The sequence below is a fragment of the Bombina bombina genome, chromosome 10 (assembly GCF_027579735.1).
Source record: "Bombina bombina isolate aBomBom1 chromosome 10, aBomBom1.pri, whole genome shotgun sequence".
NCBI classification, from domain to species: domain Eukaryota; kingdom Metazoa; phylum Chordata; class Amphibia; order Anura; family Bombinatoridae; genus Bombina; species Bombina bombina.
In genome coordinates, this window is record NC_069508.1 from 112,602,118 (window position 1) to 112,627,076 (window position 24,959).

At 36.3% G+C, this 24,959-nt stretch overlaps 1 protein-coding gene across 1 annotated transcript in view; it reads left to right on the forward strand.

Annotated features, from left to right (window-relative positions):
* Window positions 1-24,959, forward strand: part of TNR (tenascin R) — a 1,235,916-nt gene that overhangs the window by 953,210 nt on the left and 257,747 nt on the right. The window contains 2 exon segments of the mRNA XM_053693306.1: window positions 19,723-19,873; window positions 23,875-24,144. Coding sequence (XP_053549281.1) covers window positions 19,723-19,873; window positions 23,875-24,144 — 421 coding nt within the window.

Here is a 24,959-nt window from a genome sequence, read left to right on the forward strand (position 1 = left end):
CCACAACAGACCTTAGATAAGGCCACTGACCTTGCAGTACCTTTACCAGCTGCATATTCACTCCAATCTTTAGATTAGTTCCTTGGCATTGCAACTTCTCTTTGTAGCCTAGAATATTGGTAGCACAAGTCAATATTTCAGAAGCATTAAAGGGACATAAAACCTTTCATGATTCAGATAGAGCATACAATTTTAAACAACTTTCCAATTTACTTGTATCATTTAATTTACTTCCTTCTCTTGATATCCTTTGCTGAAAGGTTTATCTAGGCAAGCTCAGGAGCAGCAGAGAATCTAGGTTCTAGCTGTTGATTGGTGGCTGCATAAATACATACGGCTAGTTTCCGAGTTTTTGTCAGTAATGGTGTGCAGGGCTAACAAGCCTTTTTTTTCTCACCGCTCACTTAAGACAACGCTGGTATTACAGGTTTTCTTCAAGCCGGCGTTAGCCTCAGAAAAGTGAGCGTTGAGCAAAATTTAGCTCCACATTTCACTGTAATACCAGCGCTGCTTACGGTAGTGGTGAGCTGGCTAAACGTGCTCGTGCACGATTTCCCCTTAGGAAACAATGGGGCTGAGCTGGCTGAAAAAAAACCTAACACCTTCAAAAAAGCAGCGTTCAGCTCCTAACGCAGCCCCATTGTTTCCTATGGGGAAATAAAAATTATGTCTGCACCTAACACCCTAACATGAACCCCGAGTCTAAACACCCCTAATCTTACACTTATTAACCCCTAATCTGCCTCCCCCAACATCGTCGCCACCTACATTATATTATTAACCCCTTATCTGCTGCTCCGGACACCGCCGCCACCTACATTATATTTATGAACCCCTAATCTGATGCCCCCAACATCGCAGAACCCTACATTTTATTTATTAACCCCTAATCTGACCCCCCAATGTCGCTGCAACTATATTAAATTTATTAACCCCTAATCTGTCGCCGCCACCATAGTAAATTTATTAACCCCTAAACCTAAGTCTAACCCTAACCCTAACACCCCCTAACTTAAATATAATTTAAATACATCTAAATAAATTTACTATAATTAACTAAATGATTCCTATTTAAAACTAAATACTTACCTATAAAATAAACCATAAGCTAGCTACAATATAACTAATAGTTACATTGTAGCTAACTTAGGATTTATTTTTATTTTACAGGCAAGTTTGTATTTATTTTAACTAGGTAGAATAGTTATTAAATAGTTATTAACTATTTAATAACTTCCTAGTTAAAATAAGTACAAATTTACCTGTAAAATAAATCCTAACCTAAATTACAATTACGATAGAAGGGTAATGGGAGAGTTAAAACGGGAAGGGAGAATGGCACCACAAAAGCTTTGATAAAGCACGACTAAAGTGCGAAACATGTCAGGAGTTGTTGGAGGACTTGGGATCCTCTGTTTTTAAGCAATAGTGATTTAAGACTCAACCTATTTAATGTATCGTAATGGTTCCTAATAAATAACGGGCAAACTGTTTAGCCCCAATATACTTAACTAATATAAAGATACTCTTCGTAGCGCTTTTTATTGCAATATTGTCAGTTACTTATATAACGCAAGTTTCAGCGAGTCATATAGGGGCAAATATTTAGCCCTAATACACTTTGACAATATACTGGCACTTACTACATCAGTTTTATTGTAATACTGATAGGTAACGCAATATTGTGGAAGTTATAGCCTGGTACTAAAGGGCAAACAGTTTAGCCCAAAATCGATCAGGTATCAACACTGGCACGCAATATAGCACGTTTATTGTAATATAGATAACTAACACATACTGTGCAAGAGACAGCAGCTGTCTATTTAACATGATATACTGTTAATTATACAATCCTCATGAGGATTAAATGTATTTCACTAGTCAAGTCTGACACACATTGCAAACGGCACATTCAGTGCTTATTATGATCTTATGTGAATAGAAAGTATTAAACAGTATAAGACTGATATCTAGTGAATCATCAATCGTTACACATCAGCTTCATTGTTCCTATTTAATCCAGAAGCAACTCATAATCGTGTCTTAATAATACTGACGTTGTAGTTTTGGGGGTTTGTAATAACCCTAGAATATTACAAACAATTACAAATCAAGTTGGATGATTTCACTGACCCAACAAAGATTACTACAATGCATATTTAAATATAAGTCGCTAAATAATTGACACCTCAGAATATAAGAACAATATAGCTGGATAATTATCGGCAATACTACTTAACTGCTATATATTTTAGAGACAGTCTATTATAGTCTCCATATAATTAATATACAGCACTTAAAGAGATATACATCTAATAAAGTGTAACGTATATGTTGCAAACACATTTCATCTCAGAATCAATTTTTGATTACAACAGTTGATTCCACTAGAATTTACCTCATATCCTAGGATATTTATACAACTATTCTATTCTCATTTTACCCCTTTTTCTTCAATAATTCTTTTTGTAACTGGAGTGTAACTTGTGGTGAAATTGATGGTCTGATCATTCTGTCCTCCACTCATCTTGTTTTTCCTCTGTTTTAGCTTTAATTGGTCAATATGTGCTACTTCCCCCAATATGTAATTGACCATGTTAGAGTTGTACCCCCTACTTAGGAACTCATCATTTCCAACTGTACTTGCTTTAGAGTGGGATCTGAGTTGTTCCGGATGACTCTCAGGAATTGTGACTTGACAATACCTTTCTTGAATTGCATCAGATGAAAGTTGCTAAACTGTAATAGGGTATTTTTGTCTGTGGGTTTGGAGTATAGTTTTGTTTTAAGGTGGCAACCCAGTTCCGTCTCAAATTTGAAGATGCACAAATCCAAGAAATGTATCCTCTGTTCATCGCTTTCACTTTTCAGTTTAACCAATGCTTCTGATTTGTTCAAACACTCAATCCATTCAGTGAGTTCTTCTATTTTATAGCAAAAACACCCCATATCTTCCTTAAGAGCTATGCTCATTGACAGAGTGGCCCCTCTTAAACGCGGTGGTGACAGAGATAAAGAGTTGCTGAAATGTGAAACACGATAGATTTTCAGACTTAATACCCTTACCCCTGATGGCTTGAATGTCCATCTAGATTACTCATTGTTCTATTGAATGTATTCGTTTTACCTGCTTCTAGTCTTAGAAATCCAGTGATTTAGAAGTTGTCGCTCCATCGCTCAAAAAATATCCTCCTGTGTATAAGAGTACCCGCATATGTTGTTGTCTTTTAATAGTAATGAGGTGTTTATGAGAGCTCCTTATTTAGCCTCTTTGGCCACTTATAGCATTGGGTATTTGAAATACAATTGAGTCTTTCATTCTACTGTTTATTAGATAAGTGACATATCATGTGCACAATACACTTTATGAGTTTCTAGGCTCGATTCGCTGGCCTGTTAATGGGTAACTCAGTGGTGTGGATGTAATTACCTTAGTTCTGTAGTTTTGTTCTTCCCATCGTTGGTCATAATAGTTTGGTCATAAGTCTCTCTTTATCTCTTGTTATCACTGCTTGGGAGGTATGTATCAATAACTCTGGTACTTAGTGTGGGTGACAAGTGTGGCCAGTTTGTGCTCTGATGGAAACCCTGGGTCTCTTTTTATTTATTTTTTCTTTTTAGGCTGTCTGATTTACAGATGTGTACACTTCTAGCTTGGTTGGCTTCCCTATTTCCTCGACTGGAGTCCTATGTTGTATTTTTATCAATCCCACAAATTCAATGCTCTGTGAAGAAGTTAATTGTGATGAGTGGGTCTTGCACCAATATGCCATTCAGTGATCACTTTGTTATGCTGTACCCTTTTACTATTGCTGAGTATCGCCCTTATATAGGCTCTTACTTGTCTAGTGTGGTGATATGCTAAGGTTGCGAGTTACTGTGTACATGTACCGATTTGTAACATTATCTCGTAAGTTTGGGATTCCAGCCCTGTGTGGCTAGGTCGCATCATGATTGGTCTAAATTGGTCAGTTTCTCTGATTCAATTAAGGCCCCTGATGCTATTTAAAGGCAAGTCAGATGAGCGTTCAGTCTCAGACTGACAAGGCCTGTCTTGAACTGTTTGATCGCAATGATCTTCTGTAAGTACTTTGCTGTGTTTATTTTATTTATGTCTGAATTGTTATTAGCGGCAAAGAGCATTCATGTTGACACTGATTGTATGTATTGTCTTGCATGTTTTTAAAGTCGAACTAGCGAGGTTGGCTTTTGATGCGTAATGTTGGATACCAGCCGTGTATTTACTTGTTACCTCTCACTATTAACTGCCTGAACTTAGGCTTGGTTTCATGTAGTCTGTTAGACACTTGTGGCTACAGGTTGCAGGGGGCCAGTGCCGTTAGAGTGTTTCTACCTCTGAGGTTGTATTTATACTGCAGTGTATTATTATCATTTGTCTGATGTTTCTTGACAGCCTTGATTTGGTCTTTGAACATTTATGTACACCTGATATGTAAGGTATTTTCAGTGAACCTATACAATCCTCTTGATCGACAGTCTCACTATGATTAATGAATGGTGTATTTTATTGGTCTTATTTATTTAAGAAGGTGTTTTTTGCATTCCATTGTCTCCCATTCACTGAAGTATAAATTGTGGATCAGATAATAGCTATTCCTACTTTTTAACTGACACACAGTATTCGACCGCTACTAAACTTTTCTTGCTATTGGGTACTTATCTTTATTGGTAATTGAGTATCAGAGATCCTTGTTATATACCTATTAAATAATAACTAATCTCAGAATGATCAGTGCTAAGATTACCTCGTTTTAATTGAAATTTTTGTGTGTTTATCATGAGGTGAGGGGTGTCACTGTTGTTAAGTTATATGCATTATTTTGTTTTCTTGTATTGTTTAAACTATATGTATTTCAATTTTGTATTTTTTGTAGAACATATCTGTCTTGAGATAGTCGACTATCAAATTGAGAACCTGATGTATTGAAAATAAAAAAAATATTTTGGATTGATGTAAAAATACCTGTGAGGTACTGAACACACCTCAAAGGTTGGAGTGCTGGGCTACCGGTATATATATATATATTTACATAACACATAAATGGAGTTCAATCTCAAACTGGACGGTGTACATATGCAATGTCACTGTAAAACTCACAGCCCTGGATACTAACAGACAGCTGTACAGCTCCCAGCAATATATATATATATATATATATATATATATATATATATATATATATATATATATATATATATATATATATATATCAATTAGCCGGTGGCCCAGCATTCCAACCTCTGTGGTGTGGCTTTGATTAGGTGCAATCCTCGAAAGTCTGGTATTGATATTTGTAGTAAAGGAGGGCACTCACAGGATTTTTAGTTTCAATTGTGTATAGTATTTATTCTGAAAACATTAGAATTCACACATAAATGATCATAGTCGACGTTTCGGCTCTTTTTGATGCTTATTTTACTTTCGGGAGCACGGCTGACTAGCTGTATTAAGATAAATCTTGTCTTGAAGAAGGCTCAAAAAGAGCCGAAATTTCAGAATAAATACTATCAACTATTGAAACTAAAAATCCTGTGAGTGCCCTCCTTTACTACAAATATATATATATATATATATATATATATATATATATATATATATATATATACACAGGGGCTGCAATTTCTTACTCATCCAGGACTAGTGGAAATTTCAATCCATGTAAATGTACAAAATACTATTTTTTCCCATTGTATTACAAAATAAAAGCATTTTTTTATCTTTTACAACAATGTAATGTGTATAAATTTGTATCCAGATTAAGGAGGAAAAGTCCATACTGTGAAACTTTTTCTTTGTAACATTTCTTTAAAGATTAATGTTAACATTTATATTATAGCTTGCAAGCAGCTTAGCATTCAGGTGAAATGTTACGTGAAATGTTAAATACACATTACAGAATATTTTATGGGTTAAGGTTTGGTAAGTAAAAATTCTAGTGCTTGGAATGTGGTTCGATTCTCTTAAATGCTATCTGCAAACGGGTAATTTAACTTGCTGTAACAGTGTGAGTTGGCATACAATCAATACAATCAGCTTGTACTTGACATTATAGACACAGTTTGGAAAAATTGATTTCAACTCAATGCACCAATAGTACATTAACCCACTGGCTGCCAAAAAAAAGACCTACAATGATTTCCTAATGCAATAAACTCAGATCTGTACTGTATGTGTCATATTATCCATGAAAGGAGAATGACACTATGAGGCCTATTTATGAAATGTCTGTCGGACCTGATCCGACAGTGCGGATCAGGTCAGACAGACATCACTTAATTCGGAGAGCAATATGGTCTCCGTGTTCAGCATTACACCAGCAGCTCTTGTGAGCTGCTGGTGCAACGCCGCCCCTGCAGACTCGCGGTGTCAATTAACCCGATCGTACTCGATCGGGTTGAATTCCGGCGATTCCTGTCAGCCTCATCAGGGCAGACGGACAGGGTTATGGAGCAGCGGTCTTTAGACCGCTGCTTCATAACTGGTGGTTCTGGCGAGCCTGCAGGCTCGCCGGAAACACGGGCCTCAAGCTCCGTACAGAGCTTGATAGATAGGCCCCTATATATGTGAAATTAAATTTGATCTAATTTCTGACAAACTTCTGTTATTAAAGGGACAAATAACTTCCTATTGATTTATTTTATCTAATTTGCTTCTTTCACTTGGTACCCTTTGTTGAAAAGCATTCCCAGGTAGGCTTAAGAGCAGCAATGCATTACTGGAAGCTATTTGCTATTTGGGGGTTGCACATCTATGCCTCTTGTCATTGGCTATTACATTGTCTCAACTGTTCAGCACATTTTTAAAGTTGTTTAAAATTGAATTCTCTATCTGAATTCTAAATGAAAAATATAGGTATTATGTCCTTTAACAAATTATTTCCTGCATTTTTTTTTCAATAGCAAAACTCCTCCACCACTTGCCTAATTTGAAGGAGCCAATCCAGATGTGTTTCTGGTGACAACAAGGCTAGTCACTTTCATTTTGTCAGCAAAAAGTATATTGCTTTGCAGTATTTTATCTTATCACCACTGGGGCATTTAGAGATTAGATATACAGTATGTCAGGATTCTGAGGACTTCATTAGAAAAACTACAGATGTAGGAGTTAAATTACAAACAAAAAAAAAGTAATTGTTTTGGCCAGTAAGGGGAAGTTTTAAGATTGTTTTCAGGAAAAGCATTATCAAAGTTATCAAACTTAAAGGGACATAAAATCCAATTATTTTCTTACATGATTCAGAAAGAGCATGTCATTTTAAACAAATGTCCAATTTATTTCTATTACCTAATTTATATAATTTTCTTGGTATCCTTTCTTGAAAAGGATACCTATGTAAGCTAAGGAGCTGCTCGGGGAGCGCACACTCATTCTCACTATATTACTGGAAAGGGAAAATCACACAAAATATTAGAAAATAATAACAGTGTTTATTATGAACTTATTGCTTTAACACAAGTCAGTAATCAATCTATAAATGTATTAAAACACTAAACATTGATTAAAAAATAAATGCATTACTTATCTTTGGGTTTCGGATAAGACATTAATCACTGGCAAGCAGGCAGGTCATTGCAAAAGTGCTGAGAGTCATCATTCAGTAAAACACAAACAGCTAAATTCCACAGCTGCTGTATATGTGACTTCTCTTCAAGATGTTAAACAAAAGACTCCCTTGCCCCCCTTAGCAATTCTAATAATTAAACCTTCAATTTCAAAGGGGTTTCTAATGTTCTTTCAAAAGTGTTTTAGCAAAAATAAGAGTTTTTTTTCTTCATAACAATCAAACATGCTTTTATATATATATATATATATATATATATATATATATATATATATATATATATATATATATATATATATATATATATATTTTTTTTTTTTTTTCTTTTTTTTTTTCTTTTTCTAAATGTTCTTCTATATGATCTGCTAATACATTAACTGTTTGTTTAGTTATTTGTGTAGGAAGTCATGAAAAATGTCCAATCCCTTACATTGTCTCAACTGTTCAGCACATTTTTAAAGTTGTTTAAAATTGAATTCTCTATCTGAATTCTAAATGGAAAATATAGGTTTTATGTCCTTTAACAAATTATTTGCTTCATTTTTTTTCAATAGCAAAACTCTTCCACCACTTGCCTAATTTGAAGGAGCCAATCCAGATGTGTTTCTGGTGACAACAAGGCTAGCCACTTTCATTTTGTCAGCAAAATATATATTGCTTTGCAGTATCTTATCTTATCACCACTGGGGCATTTAGAGATTAGATATAAAGTATGTCAGGATTCTGAGGACTGCAGTGTTCACTTAAAGTTCACAGAATTAGAAAAACTACAGATGTAGGAGTTAAATTACAAACAAAAAAATTGTAATTGTTTTGGCCAGTAAAGGAAAGTTTTAAGATTGTTTCCAGGAAAGCATTTTTATCAAACTTAAAGGGACATAAAATCCAAATTTTTTCTTACATGATTCAGAAAGAGCATGTCATTTTAAACAAATGTCCAATTTATTTCTATTACCTAATTTTTATAATTTTCTTGGTATCCTTTCTTGAAAAGGATACCTATGTAAGCTAAGGAGCTGCCGATTGGTGGCTGCACACATATGCCTAGTGTTATTGGCTTACCCATGCTCATTGCTGTTTCTTCAACAAAGGCTACCAAGAGAATGATGCAATTTAGACAATACAAATAAACTGGAAATTTGTTTAAAATTGTATTCTGTCTCTGAATCATGAAAGAATCCCTTTAAACGACCACTAAATACATAGAATTGAGTAACTATCAAACACAGAATAAAACAAAAAACAAACAATCCAATAATCCCCACAACCTAAATACATTCAAAACCAAAAATGTGTGATATGTGTCCAAAATAATTTATTCATTTATATAGTGATCTGTCAATGGGATGACTCTAAAGAAAAAAAAAACAGAAGAAAGGTATCTATAAAAATATTTATTCATTTAAAGGACACATTGTCACTTTGAATATTAAGGGAATTCCACCATAAAACACTTCTACACATGCAAAAGTAAAAATGCAGATACAATGGAGCTAATTATAGCAAGCATTTGCAGTTGAATGGATAGTCCTGCCCTCTTGGGGATGTAAGTCCACTGAATCCGACGTACGTTTCACCACACACATTTGCTTTATCAAGGATGTCCTTCACTTATCAATAAATGCTTTTTCTACCTACCTTTGTTCCAGTTTCTGTTGCTCCTTTTATAAGAGGATTGCAACGCTATCACACTTAGAGCTGAGTTACAGATCTCTAATTTAACTGATATAGCTGGTATTACAGGCTTCATGATTGTTTGCTCCTTTTTCTTTTGGCGGTTGACAGGCATCGAAGAAGGATTTTAGAGTTATTGCAATAATAATAATAATAATAATAATAATAATAATAATAATAATAAAAATAGAGTAGCACCTACTTTGAATTTGAAATAAACAGTAGAACATTTTCTGGCAAATTTCAATATTATTCAAGTTTTCCCTTCCCCTATATCATGTGATGGCCATCAACCAATCATAAAATGCATTCACGTATATACTTTGAATATACATGCACAGTAGAAGCTGGTGCCTTAGAACATATGCATATACAAATAATGTGCACATTTTGATAATGGAAGTATATTGGAAAGTTTATTAAAGGGCCACTAAACCCAACATTTTTATTTCATGATTCAGATAGAGAATATAATTTTAAACAACTTGCTAATTTATTTCTATTATCTAAGTTGCTTTATTTTTTAGATATTCTTTGTTGAAGAAATAGCAATGCACATGGGTGAGCCAATCACATGAGGCATCTGTGTGCAGCCACCAATCAGCAGCTACTGAGCCTATCTACATATGCTTTTCAGCAAAGAATATCAAGAGAATGAAGCAAATTAGATTAGAAGTAAATTAGAAAGTTGTTTATAATTGCATGCTCTTTCTGAATCACAAAAGAAAAAAGGTGGGTTTCATGTCCCTTTAAATTACATGCTGTATCTCAATCAAGAAACTTTAATTTTGACTTTAGTGGCCATTTAAAGTTGTCCACCCTAAGGATATGGGACCGTATTGAAGCCTTCAATTTTTAGTTTTTAATTTTTAAAATAAATTTGTTTTTGTTTTGGAACATAGATTTTCAATTCAACTAGATCATTCCTACTTTCTCTGTCCTTGAGTTCCAAGTACATAATAAATAAATTAATAAATCTTTACAGCAGGGAATCTTTTTTGTATGAAACATAAGTCAAATTACCTAGGAAATTCGTTTTTATTAATGAGTGTAATTTTACTGCATGTACTTCTTGACATTAGAAAATTTGATATGCAAATAAGTTTTTAAGTCATAAAGTTCCTGGGTCCCAATGAAAGCAACATACATCCAGGAGTCAAGTCGAGTGGGAATGCATGGGAACGGAGTTCCTGCACTATTTTTGCAGGAGGAACTAAGTTCCCCTGGACAAATACAGGAACACTTCAGTGAACACTGCTGCTGCTGGTGGGAGGAGCTGGAACACAGCCTGGATAGAGGGATAGGGAGATCCTCTAGTAATGGACAGTAGCACTTCCTACAATACACTAAATGCAAGTCTGTCAGCAGTCCATCTGTGCGATCACCCCGCAATGTGTGCAACACATGGTGCTTACATATCTGTGTGGCTTGCTTGGATTTATTTAGCTCCCTTCAGCAGAAATAGGACTATTGCACCTTAAGTGAGTGAGACTCTGTGACAGAGGAGGATTTTGAGGCCCAAAGGCAATCATTCAACCCTTCATTGGATTTAATTTGCTTTCATTAACTAAAGTGTATATATTATATACATATAAATACAGTGTGTGTCTATATATAAAACAATATTCACTTTATGGGGGGGTTTAAAGTCTTGGTGAGTTCCCACACTTTTTTTGGTAAGACTTGACCCCTGCATACCTCCACAAGTAAAACACAAGGATAAATGTTCTTGTGAATAAATAAAACCACAGCATGGTTATTAAAACAGATAACAACTTTGTACAACATGCCTAGTGTAAAACTTTAAAGGGAAAGTAAATGTAACCTCTAATTATCATTTTGCATTAAAGGGATAGTAAAGTCAAAATTAGATACCCATGTTTAAGATAGAGAATACAATTTTAAACAACTTTCCAATTTACTCCTATTTAATTTGCTTCCTTCTCTTGTTATCCTTTGCTGAAAGGTTTATCTAGAAAAGCTCAGGAGCAGCAAAGAACCTAGGTTTTAGCTGCTGATTGGCGGCTGCATATATATACTGATTGTCATCAGCTCACCCATGTGTAAAGTTAGAAACCAATAGCTGCTACTTCAACAAATGATACCAAGAGAATGAAACACATTTGATTATAAAAGTAAACTGGACAGTTGGTTAAAATTGTATGTTCTACCTAAATCATGAAAGAAGATTTTTTGGTTTTATGTCCCTAATGTTGAGTTAGTAGGGTATGCTTCTTCTCAGAAAGTAAAAACATATTTACACAGAAAGCCAATAACATCCAACTCTCTTTTGCAGGGTAGAAGTTGCCATACGGGTTTTGGTGTTGCAAAAGGACAATTTGTATTAAAACTTAAAGGGACACTGAACCCACATTTTTTCTTTTGTGATTCAGATAGAGCATGGAATTTTTCTAATTTACTTCTGTTATGAATTTTTCTTTGTTCTCTTGCTATCTTTATTTAAAAAAGAAGGCATCTAAGCTAAGGAGCCAGACATTTTTTGGTTTAGAACTCTGGACAGAACTTGTTTATTGGTGGGTAAATGTATCCACCAATCAGCAAGAACAACCCAGGTTGTTCACCAAAAATGGGCCGGCATCTAAACTTACATTCTTGCATTTCAAATAAAGATACCAAGAGAATGAAGAAAATTTGATAATAGGAGTAAATTAGAAAGTTGCTTCAAATGTCATGCTCTATCTGAATCACAAAATAAAAAAAATTGGGTTTAGTGTCCCTTTAACAGACATCTGCCCATTTTTACAGCTGAGGATGGACTTAAAGAATGTGTGTCCCATGGTTGCAAATTTGTATCAAGAAGAGGTGGCACTTTGAGCAATATTTTGGCCCTGAGTGCATTAACCCCTTAATGACCGAGGACGTGCAGGGTACGTCCTCAAAAAAAAGGCAGTTAACGCCTGAGGACGTACCCTGCACGTCCTCGGTGTGGAAAGCAGCTGGAAGCGATCCTGCTCGCTTCCAGCTGCTTTCCGGTTATTGCAGTGATGCCTCGATATGGAGGCATCCTGCAATAACCTTTTACGGCCATCCGATGCAGAGAGAGCCACTCTGTGGCCCTCTCTGCACCGGACATCGATGGCCGGTTTCGTTGGTGGGTGGGAGCCGACTTGGGAGGCGGGTGGGCGGCCATCGGTGTGCCGCATGACGTCAAGGGGGGCGGGATCGGGGGCGCGATCGTCGGGGGCGCGCACGGGCGCGCGTGCGTGCACGGAGGGTGGCGGGCGGGCGCGTGCACGGGGCGGGAGCGGGTGGGAACCGCTACACTACGGAAAATGTTTTAATAAATAAGACCTAATCTAAGCACAAAAAGTGATCATGGAGGGGATCATGGAGGGGTGGGGGGTTGGTTTTGTGTGGGGGGAAGCTACACTACAGAAACTTTTAATAAATGTAAAAAAAAAACATTTTTTTCTTCTAAACTGGATACTGGCAGACAGCTGCCAGTACCCAAGATGGCGCCCATTAAGTTAGAGTGGGAGGGTTATAGAGCTTTTTAGGGGGGATCAGTGAGGTTGGGGTCTAAGGGGGGATCGTACACATCAGCATATGTAAATATGCTTCTTTTTTTTTTTTAAAAAAAAGGGCCAAATACCTTTTATTTTAGTACTGGCAGAGTTTCTGCCAGTACTTAAGATGGCGGGGACAATTGTGGGGTGGGGGAGGGAAGAGAGCTGTTTGGGAGGGATCAGGGGGTCTGATGTTTCAGGTGGGAGGCTGAGCTCTACACTAAATCTAATATTAACCCTGCAAGCTCCCTACAAGCTACCTAATTAACCCCTTCACTGCTAGCCATAATACACGTGTGATGCGCAGCGGCATTTAGCGGCCTTCTAAATACCAAAAAGCAATGCCAAAGCCATATATGTCTGCTATTTCTGAACAAAGGGGATCCCAGAGAAGCATTTACAACCATTTGTGCCATAACTGCACAAGCTGTTTGTAAATTATTTCAGTGAGAAACCTAAAATTGTGAAAAATGTAACTTTTTTTTTTATTTGATCGCATTTGGCGGTGAAATGGTGGCATGAAATATACCAAAATGGGCCTAGATCAATACTTGGGGTTGTCTACTACACTACACTAAAGCTAAAATTACCCCAAAAAGCTCCCTACATGCTCCCTAATTAACCCCTACACTGCTGGGCATAATACACGTGTGGTGCGCAGTGGCATTTAGTGGCATTCTAATTACCAAAAAGCAACACCAAAGCCATATAAGTCTGCTATTTATGAACAAAGGGGATCCCAGAGAAGAATTTACAACCATTTGTGCCATATTTGCACAAGCTGTTTGTAAATAATTTCAGTGAGAAACCTAAAGTTTGTGAAAAAATTTGTGAAAAAGTGAACGATTTTTTTTATTTGATCGCATTTGGCGGTGAAATGGTGGCATGAAATATACCAAAATGGGCCTAAATCAATACTTTGGGTTGTCTTCTAAAAAAAAATATATACATGTCAAGGGATATTCAGGGATTCCTGAAAGATATTAGTGTTCCAATGTAACTAGCGCTAATTTTGAAAAAAAGTGGTTTGGAAATAGCAAAGTGCTACTTGTATTTATGGCCCTATAACTTGCAAAAAAAGCAAAGAACATGTAAACATTGGGTATTTCTAAACTCAGGACAAAATTTAGAAACTATTTAGCATGGGTGTTTTTTGGTGGTCGTAGATGTGTAACAGATTTTTGGGGTCAAAGTTAGAAAAAGTGTGTTTTTTTCCATTTTTTCCTCATATTTTATAATTTTTTTTATAGTAAATTATAAGATATGATGAAAATAATGGTATCTTTAGAAAGTCCATTTAATGGCGAGAAAAACAGTATATAATATGTGTGGGTACAGTAAATGAGTAAGAGGAAAATTACAGCTAAACACAAACACCGCAGAAATGTAAAAATAGCCTTGGTCCCAAACGGACAGAAAATGGAAAAGTGCTGTGGTCATTAAGGGGTTAAAGAAGAGGCTGCCATTTGCAAGTAGTTGGTTGAGCTTTAAGGGCCATTTGACATGTGGTTATACTAAATGTATAGTTTGCAATCATACCAAAGTTACTCCTAATTTTCAGTCAACAGGTATGCAAAGGGTACTTGCCCGATGAGCTGGACAAACTGCAGCTCTACATTTGTAGCATAACTGGGTTAATGTGTACTTTGTAAAAAAAGAACAAATAAACCTTACGTAGAGTGCACCACTGGAGAGGCATGAATGAGGATTAGGGAATAGCTAAATAACATTGAGGTAGATGGTGGTTGTGCAGATTTATCCAAACATTTTATTACACAACATAATAAAAATGTGACAACGTTGCCAAGTGACTGAGTTAGTTAAAAGTCCCTTAAAGGGACATTATACGCTAGATTTTTCTTTGCATAAATGTTTTGTAAATGGATCCATTTATATAGCCTATACATTTTTTTTTTTTTAAATGTATAGTTTTTATTTTTTAAATAACATTGCTCTGATTTTCAGACTCCTAACCAAGCCCCAAAGTTTTAGGAGAATACTGACGTATACCCACCCCAGCTTGCTTCTGTTTGTGTAAAGGGTCTTTTCATATGCAAAGCAAAGGGGAGTGTCTGCTTGCAGTGGGTGTTTTCCAGCTACATTTTAACAGAGCTAAATTGGGAGCATCTAAGTAAGTTTTTAAACTGTTTTATACTGGATTTTTAGATCAGTATCTGTGCATAGTCATCTTTATAGTAGTGTCTATTACATGCAGTTATATGAAAATTGGTGTATACTGTCCCTTTAAGAGGCTGTGATAAAACTGTTAAACTTCAACAGAGAGAGGTTTTTTTTGGATGAATGAGGACTGTTTTAAAATGCATCGAAAATTGTTGACCAAAAATCTTGTTTTATCAAAAACGTAAAATTTGTATGTAAATTACACAGGAATAAATTGTATTAAATATGCACAGCGTAAATCATAATTTAAGTACAGCGTATTATCTAAACATTTCCGCCCTACAAATCTCACTATTTTTTCTCGCAAGTTAAAAGGTGGCAAGATTTATTAAAATACTCAAACACTAATAGGAAAACCTATTCATACAAAAATAAGAGTGAATTTATTGGAGAGTGCACTAAAACCAGTGTATTTTTATTTATATTAGGCATAATATTAAAGTTTAAACATACGTCAGGTTCTTCCTGTGTACTTTTTTTTCCATTGCAAACTTTTACATAGCATAGAGCTCTCATTAGTTATATAGGAGGCACCTTGACACTTGCAAGGACAGCCCATTTTCTTTGATAATTGAATGAAGACTCTCCCTCTGAGGCTAAATGTGTTTTTTTCACTTATGTCCTGCAAACCTTTTATCATCAGGCCCTAAAGCAATGTGAGCTGAAACGCGTGAGACAGATCTGTTCTGTCTGTCAGGATTTAGTTGTTTTACCACTCTTGTAGTGTATCAGCATTTATCAAATAAAAGTGCTGTTTTTGGAACTCGCAGGTAACTTTCTATGTTAATAGCCATGGTTAAATACCACACATGTGCAACTCTGGTCTTCAGTATGTTTATATTATCTCCCGTAGTGAGATGCGTTAAAGGGACACTGAACCCAATTTTTTTATTTCGTGATTCAGACAGAGCATGCAATTTTAAGCAACTTTCCAATTTACTCCTATTATCAAATTTTCTTAATTCTTTTGGTATCTTTATTTAAAAAGCAAGAATGTAAGTTTAGATGCCAGCCCATTTTTGGTGAACAACATGGGTTGTTCTTGCTGATTGGTGGATAAATTCATCCACCAATAAAAAAGATAGCAAGATAATGAAGAAAAATTAATAATATCAGTAAATTAGAAAGTTGCTTTAACTGAGTCACAAAAGAAAAAATGTGGGTTCAGCGTCCATTTAAGTACAGATATAAAAGAGTTTTATCACTTATCAAGCAAGCAAGGTGTAGAATGTTCCAGGGTGAGATTCTTCTTTGTGGAATGCTCTCCAGTTTATCCAAGAAAAGCTGCATGACCATAGTTTTCCAAAGTTAATTTATAGGAAAATAAAAATTTGCAGAAATGTCCACTTTTGATGATATCATAAGCGGTTCTCTGTGTATTTTCATAGCTCAGGATCACCTCTTTGTATTTCAAAAGGAATAAACAAGCTCCATTGTGTAATACAATATGGGACATCACCAGTAAGACTTGTATGTGTCATAGGGGCCTATCTATCAAGTTCCGTATGGAGCTTGACAGCCCATGTTTCTGGCGAGTCTTCAGAAACACAAGTTATGGAGCAGCGGTCACAAAGACCGCTGCTCCATAACCTTGTCTGCCTGCTCTGAGCAGGCAGACAGGAATAGCCAGAAATCAAGCCAATCGAGTATGATCGGGTTGATTGACACCCCCTGCTGGCGGCCCATTGGCCATGAGTCTGCATTTTGGGGCCCCTGACTTAACCATTGATCAGGCCCCCCCCCCCCCTTTGACATGTGCAATTTTTGACCAAGTGACTAAAACATATATGCACTTTATTCTTAAGTGTCTATTTATACTTTGAAATCTTGTAAAGGTAGTAACATACACACACAGACACACACTCATACACTGAAACACAAACACATACTCACACATAAGGATGCACATATAGACACTCTAGCAGACACGCAAAGAAAAAACTCAGACACAGACACCCAGCACTTGTTTACATTGACCTGACAAGCAATGAGGTAAACTACAGTTTTGTAAAAAAGGAGATTTAGAAAACAAAATATGGAGTTCTGATTATCTTTTTGTAAAGGAAGATGCCAACTAAATGATGATAAAAGCATGCAGTGGCTGAAAGGAAGGGCCCTGAACTGCCTAAACAATAATTTAAAGGTTAAATGGTGGATTGGTGACTTCCGGAAAGGTCTCATGTCATTAGTCTCAAAGTCTGTAGAAAGATGTGAATAATCAGAAGTAAGGTCAAAATGTCCTAAAAAGGAACAGACAATGGACACACACTCAAACTTGCACATACACCCAAGGAAACACCCACAGAGACAGCCTCAGAAAACACACAAAGACATACACACACAGAGACACCCACAGAAAACACACAGACATACACACACACACAGAGACACCCACAGAAAACATACAAAAACATACACACACAGAGAGACATCCACAGAAAACACACAAAGACATAAACACACCCTCACAGAGACATCCACAGAAAACACAGACATACACATCCAGAGAAAATACACAAAGACAAACATACACACACCCTCACAGAGACACCCATAGAAAAAGCTCAAAGACATATGCACACACCCTCACAGACATCCACAGAAAATGCACAAAGATATACACACCCACCATCACAGAGAGACCCACGGAAAAAAAATACATACACACTCATAGAGACACAAACAAAAGCACAAAGACATAAACACAGACACCCACAGAAACACTCACAGGAGGAAACATTTATGCACCTTGCATCCCCTAAATCAACAGTGTGTGACATGCATGATAAAAAAATGCAGAAATTAAGAGATCACTTTTTAAAGAATCATATTTGTAAATGTGCAAACAAAAATAATTCTGTGTACATTAATGATCTGGGTAGATGGCTAGATGAAGAAAAGTTCTTTTAAAAGGTTGACATATGTTTGTTTGTTTGCTTTTCCCCATTTTCCCCAACCAAATGCACCACTTCAAATATAGTGTACAAATGTTCCCATCTGTCAGCTGTACTTATGGATTTTGAAAATGCTGTACTCTATATGGTCTTGGTGGAACCATAAGCTGTGGTACTCATACCATTAGATATGGTTAAATGCAGGATTTAGGCTTGTTGGTATGTATTTCAAAATTAAGTCAGCTGTAGAGTAAACTGAACAGTTTTAAGTTAACCTGTCTCATTTCAAACACTAGGCAATCTTAGTCTGAGAGTATAACATTTTATGTAGATGTTTTAAATATAGGATTTCTACAGCATTGTCAAATAATCATACATACACTGCTGCTAAAAAAGTGTTTTTATGGACCCCTGACCCCACCATACAACTACTACCACACTGAAGTTACAATCCGAAATTGCAAAAAGAAATAAAAACATTTGCTAAGTAATTCTTACCTCCTCTGCAAATGAAAGTGATCTGCTGTCTGACTCAGACACACACTGTACAAAGTGCCAAGTCTGTCTCACACTGTGCATAGTGGTTTAGTGCACACTAAGAAATCCTCTCAAATGCTAATACTTTACTCCTTGTAATAACATTTCACATGCTCATTTAGAACTCTGCTGTAGTACCCACTGGTGGCTGCCAAAATTTAAAAAAAAAAAAAAAAATTTTTTTTTTTTTTTTTAGTTCTTGCCTCATGGGGCCCCCCTGGCCCATTGGGCCCCTGACAGGAGTCACCCCTGTCACCCCCTGATGGCGGCCCTGGCGGCGTTGCACTAGCAGCTCTTGTGAGCTGCTAGTGCAATGCTGAATACGGAGAGCGTATTGCTCTCCGCATTCAGCAATGTCTTGCGGACCTGATCCACACTCCGCAAGACATTTGATAATTCGGCCTGAAAGTCTTCACTTATATATTTTTACAAACCTTGCTGTCATTTATGGCACATGCACACTTTTACGTAGGTGTTTTGTCAATGAAGGTAGTTTATACCAATAGAAAGATATATAAATTGGACAATAGCAATTAATTGGAAAGGTTAATTTAATTCAACACACACTGTTTAAATTATGAAACTGTAATTATGAATAATCCCTGTTCACTTTTTAAAAGACATTAAACACCTCATGCTTTTGTATAAAATTTCTGCTTATCCGATTCTCCCTAGAAAAGCCAACAACCTGTAAATGCTGTAAATTACATAGTTGGTGTAGACACAATTTACAGCATTTGGAAAACCTAAGTTATAGATTTTGCTTTTTGGCCTAGGGAATGTGGGACAAATCACCATTTTTACAGAAAAGCAAGATGTGTTTAAAGGGATATTCCTGTACAAATTTAAATGCACACAGACAAATTATATCTTTAAAAAGAAACATATTTGCAATACACATGTATTAGCAAAAAATGCTTCTAGTAAACGTTATCACTGTTTTAGTGTTAACGTTTATCTTTGCATGTGCATGTGATGCATAACTAGATATTTTGAGGTCACCAGCATTTTAAATACTGCAGTTGATCAGAGCGCAAGTGGGGCCTGTATCATGTCAGCAATTAACTGAGTCATTACCGGATGGTACAAGCACCTTAGACTCTCTGAGCCTGTGCTAGTGCACGGTGCATACTTAAATAAAGTTTTAAAACCGATATTGCTTTTATTAGAAGCATTTTGGCTAATACTGTACATGTATATTACAACATTGTTTCTATTCATAACTGAAATGTGTCTATGTGGATTTCAATTTTGGCTGGATGGAATATCCTTTTTATTTTTGTCTTTTTCACTTTCATCAGATTTCTCTTTTCTCTACTGTTACAGAATAACGAGGGGGCTCTGATAGCCCAGCTACCTAGCAGTGTTACTTCCTTCAACCAGACTGGGCTTAAACCAGGAGAGGATTACACAGTCAGTATCATTTCACTGAAGGAGCAGGCGCGCAGCCCACCTACATCTGGCAGTGTGTCTACAGGTATGACAGAACAGTGTTAAACTGAATTCTTTTGAATTAAAGGGACATGAAATACAAACTTTTCTTTAGTGATTCTGATAAAGCTTGCATTAATCAACTTTCTACTTTATCTCTATTATATAATTTGCTTTGTTCTATTGGTATTCTTTGTTCAGAAGCATATCTAGGTAGGCTCAGCAGCTGCTATGCATTGATGGGAACTAAATGCTTATTGGTGGCTGCACATATATGCTTCTTGTAACTGGCTCACCTAAAGTGTTCAGCTAGCTCCCAGTAGTGCATGGCCGCTCCTTCAACAAAGGATACAAAGAAAATAAAACAAGTGTGATAATAGAATAATTTGGAAAGTTAGTTTAAAATTGTATGCTCTGTCATGAAAGAAAAAAAAATGGGTTTCATGTGACTTTAATGACTGAAATCTAAGGAAAAAGGCTGCGTGAATTAAATTAGTTCCCTTATGAGCAACTATAAAGGTTATTTCATCCAACGTATTTGTAGCTGGGTCATATTTTTGTTGGCCTACATGCTTTTGGCTCAGGTACATTACAAATCTATATATTAAAATAACATTTTGTTCCTGGAGAAAAACGATATGAAGGAATTTCCATATATCAGTGCAGCACAACACAATGGTAACTGCTCTAAAGGAAGTTCTGAGAGATGCTGTGGAACCAAAGTCTTTATTGTAGCTTTACTAATTCTCAAAGGTGTCAGTAGCCATAAATCTGCTAGGCAGAGCCTTCTCTACATGCCCCTTGCTCTATTCAGGAGAATAAAAGTATAGATAAGGGGTGAACAGGAATGTAAATATTAAATGTAGAGATGGATGACTCCTCAGTATCACCCTCTGACCTTGGTATGGTGTTATAATAACTTTTATTAGCAGCCCAGTTTTTAATGTGACATTGAGATAAAACATACAATCTTAAAGGGACACTGAACCCAAAAATTTTCATTTGTGATTCAGACAGATCATGCAATTTTAAGCAACTTTCTAATTTACTCCTATTATCAAATTTACTTCATTCTCTTAGTATCTTTATTTAAAATGCAAGAATTTAAGTTTAGATGCCGGCCCATTTTTGGTGAACAACCTGGGTTGCTGTCCACAGTTCTGAAGCAAAAAAAAAAGCTTAGATGCCTTCTTTTTCAAATAAAGATAGCAAGAAAACAAAGAAAAATTGATAATAGGAGTAAATTAGAAAGTTGCTTAAAATTGCATGCTCTATCTGAATCACGAAAGAAAAAATGTGGGTTCAGTGTTCCTTTAAACAACTTTCCAATTTATTTCTATTATTTAATTAGCTTAATTATTTTGGTATCCTTTGTTAAAAGAGTTTCAGTACACTACTGTGAGATAACTGATCACATTAGGTAAGCCATTAGCAAAAGGCATATAAGCGCAGCCACCAGTCAGCAGCTAGATGCCAGTAGTGCATTACTGCTCCTGAGCCTACCTAGGCATGCTTTTCAACAAAGGATATTAAGAGAACAAAGCAGATTAAAGTGTATTGGATAAATGTTTAAAATTGCATGCTCTATCTGAATAAATCCATTTTGACTTTACTGTTGCTTTAAAGACTAGAACAGGGTTCTTCAATTCCAGTCCACTTAGCCCAGTTATAGGACCGATTTTCAGAATTAGGTTGGACAAGAGCTTGTAAAGTTTGGAGTTGGTGGGGAATGCACCAGCTTTACTGAAGCTCTGCTAGGGTCACCAGCTGTCAACCACAATAATACTAGACAACCTCTAGGTGACTTAACACTGGTAGTAAGCAGGGGTCACCCAAAAGCCCCTCCCCAATGCTGCTCTTTAGGCCCCACCACTGACCCTGCCATACCTATTTTTCAAAACTAAGTATTGATTTTATATCCTTGGCTGTATGCCAGTAACACACAAACCAATTATTTTAACTCTGGCACACACAAACCAATTATTTTAACTCTGGCTGCCAGTAATAAACACAGAATCGGTTTCAGTCCCTTGAATTGCTAGTAGCACACAAAGTGTTTCCCTGTAAAAAAATAAAAAACACAGAGCATTCATTTTATCGAAGTAGCTACATGTAACACAAAGAGAGAACTATTTTAACACCACAGAGACTGGCAAGTAACATATAGGACAATAATTGTTTTCCCCAAAATACTTGGCTGAGCAGCACATGTGTAGTATGTCTACTTTCAGGGCCATTTTTGGAGCATTTAAAATATAGCTGTCACTCAGGAGCAGGGGTCAAGTCCTACAAAAAAAAGTGTGGGAACTCACCAAGACTTCCACCCCTCCTCACAATTAATATTGTTTTACACACACACTGTATTTATATGTATATAATCTATACACTTTGGCTAATGAAAGCAAATTAAATCCAATGAAGGGTTGAATGGTTGCCATTGAACCTGAGAATCCTCATCTGTCACAGAGTCTCACCAACTTAAGGTGCAATAGTCCTAAATAACCCCAGAGCAAGCCACACAGAAATGTAAGCACCATGTGTTACACACATTGCGTGGTGATCACACAGCAGGATCACTGACAGGCTTGCATTTAGTGTATTGTAGGAAGTGTTACTGCCCATTACTAGATGATCTTACTATCCCTGTAACCAGACTGTGTTCCAGCTCCTCCCACAAGCAGCAGCAGTGTTTACTGAAGCATTTCTGTTCTCTGTCCAGAACTTAGTTCCTCCTGCAAAAATCGTGCAGGAACTCCATTACCATGCGTTCCTGCCTGACTTGACCCCTGCTCAGGAGATGATAAAAAAAACAGGAAATTGGAGTATCCAGTAGTTTGTATAACATTTACTGGATAGTCTGCAAAAATACTGGACTTTCCGGTACAATATTGAACAGTAGGTAACCTGAAGCTCTGCAGATAGATTGTCACACACACTGATTAAATGTAATTTAATGATTACAAAATGCAAATATTTGCAACAATTTATCTGCAGAGATGCATAGAAGCTGGTACCTGTTGGGGGAACAAGGGTTTTAAATTCCAAAACATGTTCCTGTGGATACAAACACTGTAATAATGTTTACAGACCCACCACATTTTACAGTGAAATCCTTTTGTATGGGTAAAAAAAAGGTTAGAACTGTAACAGAACACCCAACTGTCCTAAATGTGTGGGATTGTCATTATTGGGAACTCTATCTTCCACCTAACCCTAGGGTGACCAAATATTCTATATATAGAGCAGTGTTTCTAACTCCAATCCTCAGTACCCTTAACAAGCCAGATATTCATTCTCTCTTAACTAGAGCACAGGTGAAATAATCGGCTGATCAGTAACCATGGTTACTAACCTGCTCTCACCCTTCAGATTACTGTTTCACCTGTGCTCTAGTTAAGATATAATGAATATCTGGCGTGTTAAGGGTCCTGAGGACTGGAGTTGAGAAATACTGATTAAGAGGATTGTCCCTTTTTTAGGGCATGTTTCTTTTATATCCTGAAAATTTAAACTTGACTTGAAAACTCACTTTTTTTTTTTAAATAAGTAATTTTGCTTACAGGTTTTTCACATTGACTTATATAACTTAAAATATTACTACTATTGTGCATTAAATAACATCACTCTATCAATCATCTAAATGTTACAGTATCATTTTGGATTACACTTGAGAACAAGAATTGAAAACATCACTTGTAATACAAGTGCTATAAACTTACTTATAGTACTGTCTGCTCTATCCATAACAATATAAGGCACCCTAAAACAAGTTTTGGCCATGCTAAGATACTATGGTTAAAACATTTAACCCTGAACTTTCAATACCAGATTGTGCAGTATTCTTTGTGCAACCTCGCACAAAAAAATAATAATGCATCTGCGCTATTGATTGTGCTCAATTTATAATCTAGCCCTTAACGTGATGTGAGAAATTTTGCAAGTTGATTTTTTCCTTTTCAACCAGAAAATAATTATCTGTTCTGGAAAACAAATACATTCAGATATCAGTTATCATTATCAAGTTCTGCTTTGTTTTTTTTTCCTCAGCTATAGATGGACCTACCAATATCTTAGTACGAGATGTTTCAGACACGGTAGCATTTGTGGAATGGACGCCAGCTAGAGCAAGACTAGACTTCATCCAACTGCAATATGGACCAGTTAATGGAGAAGGGGAACGGACCACATTCCGTCTGCAACCACCCTTGAGTCAAAATTCCATGCAGGTTCTCCGTCCTGGATCTCAGTACAAGGTGTCTGTTCGAGGAGTCCGAGGGGAGAATCAGAGTAACCCAGTCAGTGCTTACTTTACTACAGGTACTCATCACATTTTCTGGCATATATTTGAGTTAGGAAACTAAAGGCTGCAAGAAAAAAAATCTATAAATATTTTAAATCTTCAATCATTATTATTTTATAAGGAATGTGACACAGTATCACATGGAGGATCTTAATGTTTATATTTTGTATAATGTAATCAATGATACTCTTTACATTGATATTGTCAGTTTTTGTTTAATAAAAACAAATATTTAAAGGGACATGATACCCAAATGTCGAAGCACTTGAAACTGATGATGAAACATAGCTGTAAAAAAAGCTGACTAGAAAATATCACCTAAACATCTCTATGTATTCACACCTCACTGTAAAGAGACTTTAAGCAGCCAGTCAGGATGCTTGTGCCAGGATAAGCTAGGGAGTGTGCATCTGACATGTGCAGATGCAGTCATGTTGTTTTCCTATTCAGTTTAAATAAGTTCTATGAAACCTCATCATATTTCACTGAAATCTCATGAGATCACAGCAAAGGCAAAGCATTACCTCAGCACTGCTGATGCTGATTGGCTACTGTTTGGTTTTGTTTTTTTTCAACTTGCAGCTGGACAGCAGCTGAAGTATAACTATTTACACAGCACTTACTCTGGTAAGCTGAGGACATTTTGAGGTAAACAAATATTTCTTTTTTACATAGAGATGTTCAGGTGATATTTTCTTTTCAGCTTTGTACAGTTATGCTGCATCACTTTCAAGTAGCATGTGAGTAAGTTAAATATGATGATCAGAATGTTCTTTGCAATTAGGTATTTGTAGATTGAAACATGTTAATTAAAGAAATGCTCAAAAGATTC